Source organism: Anolis carolinensis, chromosome 5, assembly GCF_035594765.1.
Source record: "Anolis carolinensis isolate JA03-04 chromosome 5, rAnoCar3.1.pri, whole genome shotgun sequence".
Lineage (NCBI taxonomy): Eukaryota > Metazoa > Chordata > Lepidosauria > Squamata > Dactyloidae > Anolis > Anolis carolinensis.
In genome coordinates this window covers 92525611-92543458 of record NC_085845.1, presented here as the reverse complement: position 1 = coordinate 92543458, position 17848 = coordinate 92525611, and the positions used below count along the sequence as shown (strand labels likewise).

General features: G+C 41.0%; 1 protein-coding gene across 1 annotated transcript; it reads left to right on the top strand.

Annotated features, from left to right (window-relative positions):
* The first annotated feature begins 23 nt into the window (after positions 1-23).
* On the top strand, positions 24-11552 carry cdnf (cerebral dopamine neurotrophic factor). The gene is made up of 4 exons (XM_003227989.2): positions 24-254; positions 8347-8474; positions 8710-8851; positions 11234-11552. The coding sequence occupies exons 1-4, from the start codon at positions 134-136 to the stop codon at positions 11410-11412; spliced, it is 570 nt and encodes a 189-aa protein (XP_003228037.1). The 5' UTR covers positions 24-133; the 3' UTR covers positions 11413-11552.
* The last annotated feature ends 6296 nt before the right edge of the window (positions 11553-17848 follow it).

Genomic DNA, 17848 nt, shown 5'->3' with positions numbered 1-17848 from the left:
GCTGTGACATCAACTAGCAGGACCAATAGGGCTCCTCCTCCTCCTCCTCGGTCCCAGAGCCGAAGGGGGCGTGGCCAATGAGGAGCAGGGCTCGGGTGCTCTCGGAAAAGGGGCCGTGTTCGCCTCTGCAGCCATGAGCCTCGGCTTTGGGTTCCCCCGTTTCTTTTGCGCAGCCCTGGCTCTCTCTTGGCTCTGCTTGGGCCCAAGGCCTGCCTGCGCCCAGGATCCCAGGCCAGCTGAAGCTCAGTGCGAAGGTGAGGGCCAGGCATGCCTTCTGGAGGCGAGGTTGTTGCCACTATAATTAGTCACTCGCATGTTATTAATAGGCGCATGGCCTGGCTTCCTTCTTCAGTCTCTTCAGCTCCTTCTGATTGTTCACAGGCTGGGTCTGCACTGCCCTATATCCCAGGATCTGATCCCAGATTATCTGGCAGAGGATCAAATCAGATAATTCACATCTGTTTTGAACTGGATTATATGAGTCCACACTGCCATATAAAGCAGATAATTTGGGATCAAATCCTGGGGCCCCTTCCACACAGCTGAATAAAATCCCACATTTCCTGCTTTGAACTGGAATATATGGCAGTGTGGACTCAGATAGCCCAGTTCAAAGCAGATATTGTGGGATTTTCTGCCTTGATATTCTGGGTTATATGGCTGTGTGGAAAGTCCCTGGGGTATAGGACAGCGTAGATCCAGCCACAGTCTGTGCCATCCGTGTGCAAATACACTTCTTTGGATTAACACGTCTTGAGTGTTGTGCGTGTCATCTTTTGATGAGTTGGCCTGTGCTTTGACTTCCCCAGAATGTAGCACAAACATTCAGGTGATCGAGGTCTTGCTTGTGTGGGTTGTGAGTTTTGTTTGCATCCTTCCCAATGAATCATAGAATCATATGAGCTGGACGTGACCTCATAGGCCATCCAGTCCAACCCCCTGCCAAGAAGCAGGAACATCGCATTCAAAGCACCCCCAACAGATGGCCATCTAGCCTCTGCTTAAAAGCCTTCAAAGGAGGTGCCTCCATGGGGCAGAGAGTTCCACTGCTGAACAGCTCTCACAGTGAGGAAGTTCTTCCTAATGGCCTACAATTAATGTGTGGATCCAGAAAGATATTGATTGCTCATGTCGTTCTTGCACCTTCTGGTTTCTAAGGATACACTGCCGTATAAAATCCAGATTTTCTGATTTGAACTAAATTATATGGCACTGTAGACTCATACAATCCAGTTCAAAGCAGATAATGTGGACTGTCGGATTTGATAATCTGGATTATATGGCCATGTAGAAGGGGCATAAATCAGGTGCTGGTGTAGACAAGTCACACTCTTTCAGGCCTCATCTACACTGGTGTATAAAATTTGAACTGGATTTTATGGCAGTGTACTCATATAATCCAGCTCAAAACAAATAATGTGGAATATCTGCTTTCATAATTTGGATTATATGGCATTGTAGAAGGGGCCTCAGCCTACAAGGAATGCAATGGCCAATTTCCTCTGAACAAATCTTGCCAAGTAACCCCTGTGATCAGGCCGCCCTCGGTTGGGAATTGCTTGGAGGCACAGGATGAAAGCGACAAAAGGTTTGAAGGTTGGACTATGACTAGAATGGAGTTCAAATACTGGCTGAGTCATGATCTTGGGCAGGTCACACTCTTCCATCCTCAAAGGAACACAATGGCAAGCTCCCTGTGAACAAGTCTTTTCAAGGAAACAATAGGGTCGATATCGGTCAGAAATTACATATGAGGGTTGAATGAAAAGTAATGCCTCCACCTTCGTTACTTGGATTTGGATGGGAATATTTTTATAAATGCAGAAATAATGCTTAGAATGTGCTACCACTATTCACTTTTCCACATAATCACCAGGCGATGGGATACATTTCTGCCAATGATGAACAAGTTTTCTGAAGCTGTCACGGAAGAAGTCAACACTGTTTCCGCAACCAGCATCTCACAGTACCCATCATACACAGATCTTCTGATAGCCAAGCAAAGCAATAATGTGACACACACGTTCTTGTGAAATGCCGATTATGCATCACTCTCTTGAGTGATACGACAATCATCCTGAATCAATCTGTCAACCTTTTGCTTGTGAAACTCAGTGGTTGCTGTCACAGGACATCCAACTCTTTGTTTGTCACGCAAGTCAGATGTTCCCACCTCAACATCTTTAAACTTACTCGCCCAACGATGCACAGTACTCACATCAACACAATCACCATAAACAGCTTGCATTCTCTGATTAATCTCCTTTGGGGTGACACCTTCTGCTGTCAAGAATTCAATGACTGCATGTTGCTTAAGTTGCATTAACCGGCCATCTGCGCAGGGTTCCATACTTCACACTTTAACAACATAACCGTTTAATGCTAAGGCTTCCCACCAAATGGAACTGTAGAGGAGAGTCTACTGAACAAGCCAGTACCTGCCGCATACCAGTATTGCCATCTGTTAAGTTACCAAGTTGGAGGCATTACTTTTCATTCAACCCTCGTAGTATCATAGAGTTGGAAGAGACCACAAGGACTATCCAGTCCAATCCCTGCCATGCAGGAAAAGCATAATCAAAGCACTCCCGATGAATGACCTTCCAGCCTCTGTTTAAAAGCCTCCACCACACTCCGAGCCAGAGAGTTCCAGTGTTAAACAGCTCTTACACTCAGGAAAATCTTCCTAAAGTTCAGGTGGGATCTCTTTTCCTGGAATGTTAACCCTATGAAGACACACAACAGCAACAATAACAACAACATCTCCCAAGTCAGAACCTGCAATAAAAGCCTAGGCTGGAATTTTAAACAACGATTGAGAAAAATAAAATTGTGAATTGCGCAAATAGATTTCTGGATCAATTGTTGTCCAGTCTTAAAAGTCAATTCTGTGTTATACATTCCCCCTGAATAGAGAAACCTGGCCCAGCTGCTGAAATCAATAAAACTGATCAAAACAGCACCATGTTGAATGAATGCACCACTTATATGCAAGCAGCAAGTTAATAAGCAAAAGAGTTGCCTGATATATATGCCCTTTGCCGATATGTTATCTGAAAAGAGACTAGATAAATATCACCAGGTGAAGAATTTCTGAGATTGGAATCAATTCCTGAGAGTTACATTATGTTTCATCAATGGTCCATCAGGTGATCACAAAACAGAAAGAAAGACCACTTCCAAAAATCTTTAATTCTGAGCATGTATGAGATGTGTTTGAGACAAGTCACAGGTCATGTAGGGCTTTGTAGGTCAAAACTAAGACTAACATTCTACATTGCCATAGAATCCAGTTCAAAGCAGATAATGTGAATTATCTGCTTTCATAATCTGGATTATATGACAGTGTAGAAGAGGCCTTAAAATTGTGCCTGGAAACAATCCAGTGGTCAGTGAAGCTGTTGCAAGGTTTAAAATCTCAACAAGTTCCTTACAATTAGTTCTAGTCAATTAAAATGCCTGAATATAGATTGAAATATCACGGTGCTTCCTGTAGATGGCAGAAGGAGATCACAGAATCATGACTTCACATGTTTTGCAGCAAAATGTATTGCCATGTGCATGTTTTTATTACAAATTACTGAGTTGCTTGCACAGTTACAACAACAAGAAAGTGTTAAAATATGATACATTTCAAAAGCAGAAAAAGGAAAGAACCTATTTCAGAAATTGAAGTTAAAAGGCAAAAAACCCAAAACAAAACAAACAGCTGAGATGCCATACATGACCCAAAACTTGACATTAAGAAGATTAGTTCACCAAAGGTAGACAAGTCAATGTGCCCTTCCACACAGCCATATAACCCAGAATATCAAGGCAGATAATCCACAATATCCCATTTGAATTAGATTATCTGAGTCCACACTGCCAGTTCAATGTGGATTTTATACAGCTGTGTAGATAAGGCCATGCATACTACTCTACAGTTAGTGGTCAGTCATAGCCTTCATTCAAACCACCACAAGCGGCTATAACGATGAAGAGAATTATGCACATGTCCAGTTACCAATTAAAATGGTAAAATATTTTACTGAACTACATTGAAATAAATCAAGGTTTCCTTTGAGGTGGAATTATTCCCATTATGAAAGTGCGTCACAGTATGACATTCATTGACACCCCAGAGAAATTGCTAGTCCAAGCAAGGGACTATTTCTTCATACACTGCCAACCTTCCAACCTGAAGAAATCATTGAAATTCTAATATGAACCAAGATCTCGGAAGTTTTTTCAATTCTGTTAAGATTCTATGAACAGAAAGATGGAGTAGACATAGAGAGGCTTCTTAGCCCCGTCAGAGCAATTTTTTACACGGAACACTTAGAAAAATAAGCCCTGGAAACTGTACTATAAGGTTCCGATATGTAGATTTCACTATTAGATTTCACCAAACAAGTTCCTGGAACACATCAACAACATCAGCCAAACATCCAATTTACCGTGGAAAAAGAAAACAAAGGAAAACTACAATTTCTAGATTTCCCAGTGATCCACAAACCAAATCAACAATTGGGCCACACAGTTTACAGAAAACCTACACGTACAGATAGATGCCTACATAAAAACTCCAACCATCACACAGGCCAAAAAAGAAGCACAATTAAAGCCCTGACAGACCATGCAAACAGGATCTGCAAACCCCACCTTCTCCAAGGTGAACTAAACCATCTAAATTGGGTTCTACAAACTATTGGGTAATCTACGACAGAGCTGCAAAACCAAGAACAAGCCACAAGAGTAAAGAAAAAGATCAACCTAGAGCAGTGGTTCTCAACCTGTGGGTCTCCAGATGTTTTGGCCTTCAACTCCCAGAAATCCCAACACTGGTAAACTGGCTGTGATTTCTGGGAGTTGTAGGCCAAAATACCTGTGGACCCATAGGTTGAGAACCATTGACCTAGAGGAAAAGTGTTCTTACTATACATCAAGGGAACCACTGACCACATAGGGAAGCTGATGAAGAAACACAACCTACAAAGAATCTACAGACCCACCAAGTAAATTCATCAAATGCTACGTTCAGCAAAGGATAAGTGGGATCCTCTGCAGGGGTCTACTGTATACAGCTGTGGACAAGTCTATATAGGGACCACTAAACGCAGCATTGTCCAAACATGAATCAAGGAACATGAAAGGCACTGCAGACTAATTCAACTAGAGAAGTCAGCGGTAGCAGAGCACTTGATGAACCAACCTGGACACAGAATATTATTTGAGAACACAGAAATTCTAGACCACCATCATGACAGGCTACACAGAGAAGCCACTGAAATCCACAAGTACGTGAACAATTTCAGCAGAAAGTTGGAAACCATGAAAATGAACAAAATCTGGTTAATAGTATTAAAAAATAACACCAGAATCAAGACAGTAAATGATGAACACTACTCAGAAACAGAACTCCAGACAGCAAACAATCAAGTGCCAGTTAACGCCTTCCAAACAAAGGATGCCTCTAGGCAACAACATCCAGGCTACCTCTATGCAGATACCCTCATGGATTGCAGCTGCAAGGCTACTCATTGTTATTATTCAAGCTTGCTAACTGCAACTTGCTTTAAACAGACAAGGGTTCTTTCTCCCACCCTGGACATTCCACAGATATCTATACATTCCATTTCTTCACTGCCAACAGAACCTCTGAAGATGCCAGCTACAGATGCAGGTAAAACATTAGAAGATAATGTTACTGGAACACGCCAATACAGCCCAAAAAACTCACAGCAACCCATTGATTCCAGCCATGAAAACCTTCAACAACACTCTGTTAAGATAGTCTGCCTCAGTATGAGTATTGCAGAAGATGTTGCGCCATTGTTCTCACTAACTTTCACTATTACCGTATATACTCGAGTATAAGCCAACCCTAATATAAGCCAACCACAAAAAACTGGGGAAACTTACTAACTTGAGTATAAGCCAAGGGTGGAAAATGCAGCCGCTACTGGTAAATTTCGAAATGAAAATAGATCCCAATGAAATTATATTGAGGCACCAGTAGGTTAAATGTTTTTGAATATTTACCGTATTTCAAAGAAAAACAGTAAACTAGCTCTCTAAGTGGAAAAGTATGGTCAACAAAAACAGTATGCTATTAACAATAACTTAATATTAGTAATAATAATAATTATTATTATTATATATACTAATTTCACATATGAATTTCCCCCTGAAACGTTTGCATATATATGCGCATTTCCCTCCTGCAATATTTGCAAGCCCTATATGTTTATGTTTATATCTATCTATAAATATCTGTGTGTGTGTGTGCCAGCTGAGACCAATCACTCTGACCAAGAGGTCATGTGTTCGAGGCCAGCTCAGAGCCTGCATTTGTCTTCTGTCTTTGTTCTGTGTCAAGGCATTGAATGTTTGCCTTATATGTGTAATACTGTAAATAAATAAATAAATAATTTCCCCTGCAATATTTGAAAGCCCTATATATCTATATTCATATCTATCTATCTAGACATCTCTCTCTATATAGATAATTATATCTGTATAGGATTTGCAAAGACTTTCAAACATGTGAGGTGAAAAATTCATATATAAAATAAGGTATACACATAGATACAGATATACAGGTACATGGAAATCTCTAGCTATCTATATGTATATAGGATTTGCAAAGACTTGCAAACATGAGGGGGAAATTCATATATAAAATTAATGTATATAGATAGATAGATACAAATATTTAGGCACATAGGGATTTCAAATGCTTGCAGGGGAAAATGCTTATATATCTGTAGCAGAGATTAACAAATATTTCAGGGGAAAATGCTTTTATAAGATTAATGGGTGTATATATATATATATATATATATATATATATATATATATTCTTGCAAGGGCTTCTTTCCCTTTTCAAAACATTCCCTTGGTTAAGAGTAAGGGAGGCTTTGGAAAAGTAAACACTGATAAAGGAGGGTAAGATGAGAGATAAATATATCATATAATGCAAGCAATGGCCTCCAGGCTCTGCCGGCTTGACCTTGACCCGATTATAAGCCGGGGGAGGCTTTTTCAGATCATAAAAAGGGCTGAAAAACTTGGCTTCTCTTTGAGTATATATGGTAACTATGCTGGCTAGAGTTGAAGAGATTTACAATCCAACAACTTCTGTAGTGCTGGAGGTTGATCATTAGAGGCAAATGTAGCAGTGAAGATGACAGGACTCGAGATAGGTGCTCGGAAGAAAAATAAGTAACCGGTATTGTTGCCCCCCACCCATTTTACTTGTTATATGAAAAGGAGCTATATTTATCTAATATGACATCACTAAGTTAATATGTCAAACTATTGCCTGCTGGAGATCTAATGATTTTATCTCACACACAGATCTAAATTCAATTGTCATTCCCAGCTACAGGAGTCCTGTTAAATCTATGGGACTTAAAGAAATGTTGATCCCATTCATTCATTCATTCATTCATTCATTCATTCATTCAGTGAGTCTCATCTAAATTAACAATTGAAATTAGTCTTTTTAAAGCAACAGCAACAGCAAACAGAATTATAAGCATCCATTGAGGATTGGCATGTATTTCTAGCACTTCCCCCGGCAATGAAGCCAATTTATGACAAAGGAACCTCACATAATATTTAATATCGTGTGAGCCTCTTTGAAGACTTTCAGCTGGAAATGGATATGAATGTTCTATTTCTCACACAGTGCCCTTGAAAATGAAATATTCAGTGGCTCTGTTTGTAGAGCTTTATTTTCTATTTATATTCTATCTTCATTTCCTCAAAAAGTTCTTCCCTTTTTATGGGACAGAATTTCTGTACCCTTAGCTTTGAGTTTTAATGTCTAACATAGGGAAGTACTAGTAGGACCATTTTCAGATCAAATATGCATATGCTACAAAGATGGCGAGACAAATGCTGGGGAAAAAGTAGAAGGAAAAGACCTGCACTGCAAAACAAATCGTATTTTTCGTATGTGAAGCAGATGTCTTTATTTTTTTTATGGAATTCTAATACCGGATGCTGTAGACTATATTTCAGAGGAAGGACCTGGCAAGAACGCTCCTTGCCTAAGAAAGCCATATGAAAATAATGGGGTTATCATAAATTGGCAGGTAACTGAAGGCACAGGCACACACATGCCCTTTCTACACAGCTGTATAAAATCCAGATTGTCTGCTTTGAACTGGATTATATGGCAGGGTAGACTCAGATAATCCAGTTCAAAGCAGATAATATAGATTATCTGCCTTGATATTCTGGATTATATGGCAACGTAGAAGGACCCAATAACAGATTCCTGTCTGCTGCAGTTGACTTAGTTGTTTTGCTTGTGTGTACATGTAATTTGTATTTCTTTTCTTTCTCTTTTTACAGTGTGTCAAGGTTTTTTGGAAAATGTTTACAATTCTTTGAAAGAAAAGCATTCAGATTTTTCTCTGGCCTCTATAGAGAATGAATTAATCAGGTGCTGCCTGAATACGAAGGGAAAAGAAAACCGCTTGGTATGTTGTTGTTGTTGTTATTATTATTATTATTACCCCACTTTTCTCTCTTGATTGAGACTCAAAAGCAGCTTGCATTTACTCTTTCTTCTTCTTCTTAAAATGCTTCAAATGCTTTGGTTTGAACTGTGAAAACCTGGGACTTGGAAGAGGAATGCAATTGACTCCTAACCACTAGCAGAGAATTGGGATTGACCTGACAATATGGTTCCTCCTTATCTCCTCTGTATTGTAGTGCTATTACCTTGGGGCCACAAGCGATGCAGCTACCAAGATTATTAGTGAGGTCAGCCGTCCAATGAGTGCTCATGTTCCTGTGACGAAAATCTGCGAGAAGCTCAAGAAAACGGACATTCAGATTTGTGAGCTCAAATATGGTATGGCGAAATCCATGTGCAAACCAAGCAAGAGCAAAGTGAACACGACTAATCTGTTTATGAGTTGTTTTTAAATATATATGCCGTGCTTACATGTATTTATAAAAGACAGTTTTTTGGGTTCTAGTTGCTTTAGTTTTTCTATAGGACAGAGAGGTCATATTGAAACGATGGCTGAAATCCTATAACAAGAGAATATGCATCTATTATGTCACTACATGTTTATAACTAGTTCCCAAACATATTTGACAAGTATACACATTTGTATAACGAAGGCCCCTTCTACATAGCTGTATAAAATCCACATTGAACTGGATTATATGGCAATGTGGACTCAGATAATCCAGTTTAAAGCAGGTATTGTGGAGTATCTGCCTTGATGTTCTGGCTTATATGGCTGTGTGGAAAGGCCCTAACAGAAAACAAAAGGTTAAAGTTGAATACAGTGTTCCCTCACATATTGCGGGGGTTAGGTTCCGGACCACTCTTAATAAGTGAAAATCTGCAAAGTAGGGACACTATTTATTTTAATATTTATACATTATTTTAATAGTACGTTTTATTGATTAGCCTATAGGCCGTATCAAAACATTTAACATATAGACATACATACACATACAACCCGCGGTACAAAAGAAGTTAAAATAAACAGGCTGTTAACTAGATCCCGTCCAGGTCAAATATCTGCATCACCTTTACAGTTTACCCCAATTGGTTCCAAATAAGCAGTTCTCAGGTGTGTTGCTTTGAATAGGAAAAGGGCTGTTTTGTGTGTTATTTTAGGATTCTGGCCGGCCAACAAAGATGTAGTTTTAATATGTGAGTCCCAGTATGTTTGGGAATAATGTATGGCCCGAGGTATTGGTCTCTCTCTTTCTTATACAATTCACAGCTGAACAGTGCGATATCCTCCACCTCTGATGCTCCACAAATACAAAATTGTTCGTTGTATGGGACTTGATTAAACCTTCCATATTTCACCATTGTATCCAGCTGCTCAAATCGAGCTCTGGTAAATTTATTTATTTATTTTATTTATTTACATCATTTATATTCCGCCCTTCTCACCCCGAAGGGGACTCAGGGCGGATCACATTACACATATTAGGCAAACATTCAATGCCTTTTAAACACAGGACAAAGACAGACAAACATAGCTCCGAGCGGGCCTCGAACTTATGACCTCCTGGTCAGTGACTCATTGCTCTCCTGTCTGCGCCACAGCCACTTTCCTGAGGTGTTTAGGAATTTCTGTCTTTAGATATTGGGCTGTTTGGAAAGTATGTTTAAAGCGACTTAGCCATTTCAATGAGCCAGCTTTACTGAGGGTAGCAATGTCTTTTTGGGCTTCTATATCCAGTACTCGTTGAGCAATTATTTTTGGGTCTAGTTCTTCTAAGAGATTTGGGTACCGAATCGGAAGTCCACAACTCCTAATGTATTTTGTCAGATGAACTAGCCAAGAGGTTTCATGTTGATTTTCTATCTGCTCTAACAGGCACAGTTTTGGTAGCCTATCATTTGCCATGGCAATCAGTGTTACCCAGTAGTTGTAGGCCCTGATTTTGGATAAGCCATCCACTGTATATACTCCCAGTTCTGCTCTTAATGCGGCAGCTGGGGTCGTTTTGTCCACTTCTAGAAAACTTCGCAGGTGCTGTGACTGTGACATTATTTTAATAGTTATACACTATTTTAAGCCTCTATCGACCAATCGTGTGTTGATAAATCGCCACCTTCTCCTCCCGTTGCCGCTTGGGCTCCTTTTCTCTCCCTTTGGCTTCTCCTTCCTCCCTTCCTTAGGCTGTAAATTGTAATTTTTAATGATTTATAATAGTTTTTTAGAGTTTATTGAAAAACCGTGAAACAGCGAATCCGCGAAAAGTGAACCACAAAGTAGTGAGGGAACACTGTACATTGAAACACTAAACGCTACACCTATAACCCTAAGGGCTCTTATTCAGAGGCAGGATGGCCATCTATTGGGAGTGCTTTGTGCTTTTGCTACCTGGCAGAAAGAAGGGGATGGGACTAGATAGTCCTTGGGGTCAACTGAAGGAGGAAGAGGAGGGAAGGAGGCATCTGGGATTCCAGCAATCCTCCCCCCCCTTCCCCTGTGTTGAAAGAAGGAAGGAAGGAAGAAGGGGAAGAAGGAGAGGAGGAGAAGGAGATAACACATGGCACGATAATTTGCACAAAAAAGTAATTTGCAACCTTTTTTAACCCCAAGATATCTCTACCCTATACTCTATACCCTATACTCGAATCCTATATCATGTGATGAACACAGTAGGTTGCCATTTCTTAAGTGGGTGGCTCAGTAGTATTTAATGAGTGTGATGAAGTGGCAGAACATCTAATGCAGATTATTTGTTGTTACAGAAAGAAAACTTGACTTAACATCAGTAGACCTCTCTAAGATGAGAGTGGCTGAGCTGAAGAAGATCCTGGATGGCTGGGGGGAAGTGTGCAGAGCTTGCATTGAAAAAACAGACTTTGTGGACCTGATTAAGGAGCTTGCACCAAAGCATGCAGCTTCGGCATCCAAAGCTGACCTTTGATGAAATGGTTCTTGATCCAAGTATATACCTATCTAATACCTGTTGTTACTTCCCTAAACTTAAGTGAAAGTGAAGACATGGTTTGACTTAACTAGCACGAACAATTCCAAGAAAATGGTATTAAATACATGTTAAATGAAGCCTAAGAACATTTCTATGACTGGAATGATATGGAAGATTTTTTTAAAAAAAGACATTAATTACTAGCCTTTGAAATAGTAACTTGAGATCAGTGATGGAAATTCTGTGCCTCATAGACAGCATGCTGTCCAACAAAACCTTTGATACAGACCACATTGGAGTGAAATATCAGGATCCATCACAACTATACAAAAGGGAAATTAATCAAATATTCAAAAGGTAACTTCTAAAAATTTCTAATAATTGCTTAATGGGATATAAAATTTGAAAAATCCAAAGGAGTTAATTGCTATTTAATTCAATCTAGTATGACTTCCCAGAACAGTGAGCTGCCAAGTTTGGTAATAACCTTTACAAGGATATGCTTGGTTTATTTATATAATAGATACATTGCCTACATTTCCTTTGGCACAATCCAGGATTTAAAAAAATCACAGTTGCACAAAACAATTACTATTGATCAGTCCAGTACTACAGTAAGCATAAGAATCATAAGATTGTTGCGTCAAATGTATATGCTTACTCTCAAGCAGGGCCGGTTTAAACTATGAGGCCCGTTACGCTGCCGCCTCGGGCGCACACCGCTAGGGGCGCTGTCGACGCCTCGACAGCGCCCCGTAGCGCCGCCGCTGCCGCCACTGCCGCCGCCGCCGCCGCCACATGCAAATTGCGAAAGTTGCTGGGCGCACGTGCGGATCGGCCGAGCCAAGGCCATGAGCCGCGGAGGCAGCGCTCGTGTTTCTCTCGCTCCCTCCTGCGCCTGAAGTGAGGGGGTGCCTGGGCCGGTTCGGAGGCTGCTGAGGGAAAAGGAGGCCACAGGAAAGACGCGCGGCGGCGTGGAGGCCTGGAGGGGAGCCTGAGGCGGAGGAAGGCCCCGACCGACTGCAGCCACTGGGCCATGAGCCGCACGTGGGGCCGCCTCTGAAGCCGCTGCTCCAAACGAAGAGCATGCTCTGGACCCAGCCCGGCTTTCTCCAGGTAAGGCCTCCCCGCGGCCCCCGTCCCTTCGGGCCCGGGCTCTGCGGCATTCACCCTCCTCGGCCTGCTTCCTGAGGAGTCATGAACTTGCTCGAGCCCCGTCACACAGAGGCCCGTTCCCTTCTCTTCGCGCTCGCACCTTTCCCCTCAGCCCCATTGGCACAGGACGGGAAGGATGCGGCAGCGCGAGGTGGAAGGGGGGGGGGTTGGATGGATAGATGGATGGAGAGAGAAGGGAGAGAAGGATGCCTCTCTGCCTTTGCTCCACAGCATTTCCATCTGCCTCTTCTGCAGGGAAAACCTATTGACGGAAGGAAGGAAGGAAGGGGGGGGGGGAAGCGATATGCGTGTTTTCGCCTCCGTTTTGACGCCTCCAAAGAGCAGCAACCAAAACAAGACAGAAAGGAAATGCAGCCCTGTGCAATGGCTTGCTTGCCCTTCATACCAATTTGCCAGCATTGCTGCAATCCCGTGCTGGATGTTTGTTGCCTAAATGGTACTGTATGGGCTCTTCCACACAGCCATATAACCCATAATATCAAGGCAGGAAATCCCACAATATCTGTTTTGAACTGGAATATATGGCAGTGTGGACTCAGATAACCCAGTTCAAAGCAGATATTATGGGATTTTCTGCCTTGATATTCTGGGATTTAGGGCTGTGTGGAAGGGCCCTGGGATAAACCTGGGATAAACAGATAACCTGGGATCAGATCCTGAGGTACAGTGTGGAAGGGCCCTCTCTTTGGATCATGTTACAGTAGAGTCTCACTTATCCAACGTAAACGGGCCGGCAGAACGTTGGATAAGCGAATATGTTGGATAATAAGGAGAGATTAAGGAAAAGCCTATTAAACATTAAATTAGGTTATGATTTTACAAATTAAGCACCAAAACATCATGTTATACAACAAATTTGACAGAAAAAGTAGTTAAATACACAGTAATGCTATGTAGTAATTACTGTATTTACGAATTTAGCACCAAAATATCACAATGTATTGAAAACATTGACTACAAAAATGTGTTAGATAATCCACAACGTTGGATAAGCGAATGTTGGATAAGTGAGACTACTGTAGTAAAAAAAAAACCCTACTTCTCGTTTTTAATGAGATGTGTGAGATTGATGGAATGAACAAAGTTTTTGAATATTTGGTGGTATATTAGATAAAGACACACTTATATCTTCATCAGGCATTTTCAAGCTTCTGCATTTTAGTGATATTGCTTATTTTACTTGTACATAGACTCAAAGGTTTCTTGTTATATTTTCATGACACACCTACACACTGCAGTCAACTCACCGATGTGTCACAATACACAGCTTGGAAAGCTCTGCACAAGCTGGCCCTCTTGAAAATAGGTTAACTGATAAAAATTTACTATTTTGACTTTTAAAAAATCTTCAAAACAAATTCCCTTTTTGGCTGGTTCTCTCTTTTGTGTAATTCTCTTACGTATGGTATTTTACTAAGTATCTTACCATATTAGGGATGTTAACCATTAACTGCTTTTTAACAACTATATTTAACATCTCTATATTTAGAGAACAAAAATTGCCAGATACCCATAATTGTCACTGGAAATTTAATCTATAGCCAATAGTCTGGACTGTAGGAAGAGAAACAATACCAAATACCAATATCTATGTAATGATTTGCAAACCACAAACAGTTTAAAAATCTAGAAGACAAAAAACCGATAAAAACATCTTCTCTGTTGCTAAAAAATATCCTGGCACCAGGCAAGTCAACTGTGAAAGATGTTCTACAAATGGGGTACCATAACTGGAAAGCACCTCTTTTCTAAGATTCACCTCACCTTATTCCAAAGGAGCACCCAGGTAGGTCCTCAGAAGGGCTATTTGTTCAAGTAAACTGATCTCTCAAGCCATTTATGGATCTATTCCCATTTTTGCTTCCTTTTCCTTTAAATGGCTCTAGGAGTCTCACAGATTAAAAATCAATAAATACAGTATAAAATGTAACCCATCATAACAATTTGCAAAGATAATCAAGTGGACTGAGACCACTATTTAATAATTGTCCGGTTACATCCCATACAATATCTGGAGGCAGAGGTGCACCAGTATGAGGTTGTACTAGAGGTGGCTATGTTTTACACACTATATCGTACTTTGGTATTAGATCACATCATTATGCAAATGTCTTGCATTCTACAAGACTCTAGGACATGTCCGTCGGGAAGGCATTAGTGCTCTCTGACAGTCAGAAAAGGAAGTGGAAAAAGGAGACCAGAAGAAGGAAGTAGGAGGAGGGGAAAGAAGAAGAGAGGAGGAGGAAGAGGAGGAGGAGAAAGAATAAGAAAGAGGAGGAGAAAGAAAAGTTAATTATGTTGTTATTAAGCTATTTATCCCTCTCCCAAATTAATCTGGACCTGTGGAAGACTGCACTTGAATTTATATGATTTTTAAAAATGTCGTCTTTTATGCTTCACTGAAGCTTCGTGGAGAAGTCAGAAGCTCCGGAAGGACCCAGCAGCAACTGTATCCTATGCTTTATCAGGTCAAATCCTTAAATAAATGTATTAAATAATATTTTGTGTATGCTGTATTAATTGGAATTGTATAAAGTCAAATTAAATGTATTTTGAAGGCACCCTTTTACCCAGCCCCTCTGTTAACATAAACCCCCTGAGAACGAAGATCGCTGCATCATTAATAAATATTCCTCCAGCGATCTCCCAAGCTTAAAGATGGAATGGGGTTGTTGTATTTCTTTCGGGCTGTGTGGCCATGTTCCAGAAGTATTCCCTCCTGACGTTTCGCCCACATCTATGACAGGCATCCTCAGAGGCTGTGAGGTATGGACAACATCTGAGGATGCCTGCCATAGATGTGCGTGAAAAGTCAGGAGAGAATACTTCTGGAACATGGCCACACAGCCCGAAAGACATACAACAACCCTAAAGGGTAAACGTTTTCCCCTAACATTAAGTCCAGTCATGTCTGATTCTGGGGTTTGGTGCTCATCTCCATTTCTAAGCCAAAGAGCCGGCGTTGTCCGTAGACTCCTCCAAGGTCATGTGGGATGACTGCATGGAGCGGCGTTACCTTCCTGCTGGAGCAGTACCTATTGATGCACTCAAATTTGCATGTTTTTGAACTTCTGGGTTGGCAGAAGCTGGGGCTAACAGTGGGGGCTCACTCTGGTCTCCCAATTCAAACCTGCTGCGGCCTTTCGGTCCAGAATTTCAGCAGCTCAGCGCTTTCACACGCTGTGCCATCAGGGGATATTATTTCTTAAAGGTTGTGAATATACAATATTTCTGATTGTTTTTTTTTTGTCTGTTAGAGGCAAGTATGAATGCTGCAATTAGGAAAAATGATAAGGATGTAATGGCCTTGCAGATTTACAGCCTGGCTGTTTCCTCTCTGAGTGATTTTTTTGTTGGGAGGTGTTAGCTGGCCCTGATTGTTTCCTGTCTGGAATTCCCCTGTTTTCAGAGTGGTGTTCTTTGCGATATGGTATGTGCTTCTACCGTCTGTGGCCGTGAGAAAACAGAGGATTTACCAGACTTTGATGATGGGAATACTTTGTTGGGAGGTGTTAGCTGGCCCTGATTGTTTCCTGTCTGGAATTCCCCTGTTTTCAGAGTGGTGTTCTTTGCGATATGGTATATGCTTCTACCGTCTGTGGCCATGAGAAAACAGAGGATTTACCAGACTTTGATGATGGGAATACTTTGTTGGGAGGTGTTAGCTGGCCCTGATTTTTTCCTGTCTGGAATTCCCCTGTTTTCAGAGTGGTGTTCTTTGTGATATGGTATGTGCCTCTACCATCTGTGGCCGTGAGAAAACAAAGGATTTACCAGACTTTGATGATGGGAATACTTTGTTGGGAGGTGTTAGCTGGCCCTGATTGATTCATGACTGGATTTTCCCTGCTTTGCTACACCCATTACAATGGTCCACGCTGGCGTGGCACTTCTGAAGGATAAGAGTTCACTTCCTGAGAAAGGAAGTGTCTATTCTCCTGGGGCTGCGTTCTCCCAAACAAAACTGATCTGAAGCTAGTCCGAAGTCTGAAAAATCTTCTGAAGAGATATCATGACCAGGAAACCTTTGTGTAGTGCTTGTAGACTAGAAATAACAAAAAAATTAAAATTGTTGCAAAGTTTATTAAAATATTTATTTATTAAAATGCAAGATTGGTGTTAATTCTATGTAATGTTACTATATGAACATAATATTGTTAATAAACTTCTGGTTGTAAGGTAAACTCTTTTATCCATTCTATTCACCTCTACCTTCTACCTTTTATTTCTCGGTGATTGGGGTTTTGTTTTTTTTTTTTTTTTTGGGGGGGGGGACCAAAATCCTGTTTCGCTTACACTTGAAAATTTCCTTGGGCCGGCCCTGCTCTCAAGTAAGCATATAAGTAACTTAGATTAGTGAACATGTCCAAATCTGACATTATAACTACCAGAACATACAGGTTTACTTCTTGGGAGCAAAACTGGAAGTGATTAAATATCATGGCTGGATTTGGCACACATTATTCAATGAATATGTATATGCTGACATATCTTCTCCTTTCACTAGTTAATCCAAATTGTAAACCAAGACAAGAAGGGATCTTTAGACAATGTTTTGTTAGCAAGACAATTTATTGGGCTCCATGTTTGCTGCCTGAATGGCCTGTTAATCATCCTCCCAGAAGGACTCACGTACTTTTGCTAGGAACACAGAGCCAGAAACAGACTGCATGTTCCGATGCCAACACTCAGCAGCAGTCATCAGGAGCTAATTTCATTTTCTTCATGGCTGCCAGACTGCAGTGCCACAATGCCAGTTGGCAAGAGCCTACGGGTGCTTTATGACTCCTGGTGTCACATGGCAAGAAGAAAAAAATCCATTGTTTACCTAATGTAGAATCGGTGGTAAATAAGGAAGCTTATAAATATTAGCTACTGTTAGGAGCATTTCAGTCATGCAGAGAGACTGTGTCCAGGGCACAAGGCTTGGTTCAGCCTTCTGTACTATGCTAGGACCCAGAGACATTATATGTTAGTTACAAAGTGAATCTAGGGCCCTATAGACTTTGTGCATCTAGGGGACTCCTGCAGAGAGCAGCATTTCTGTTTCATCAGTGCCTTACCAGAAAATAATACTGGGATGGAGAACAGATTCTGACACTTCACTGTTTATTGCTAGTGCTCAGGACTTTTCAGAACAGGATTTTACAGATAGAGATTCCTGCTGACAAAGGTATACAGTGATACCTTGACGTAAGAGTTTAATTTGTTCCACGACCAAGCTCTTAACTCAAAACACTCTTATTTCAAAATGAAT

Coding starts and splice junctions, on each gene's coding strand:
- cdnf (XM_003227989.2), top strand. CDS start 134: ATGAGCCTCGGCTTTGGGTTCCCCCGTTTCTTTTGCGCAGCCCTGGCT. Junction 8,475..8,709: donor AGGGAAAAGAAAACCGCTTG/GTATGTTGTTGT, acceptor TCTGTATTGTAG/TGCTATTACCTTGGGGCCAC. Junction 8,852..11,233: donor GATTTGTGAGCTCAAATATG/GTATGGCGAAAT, acceptor TTGTTGTTACAG/AAAGAAAACTTGACTTAACA.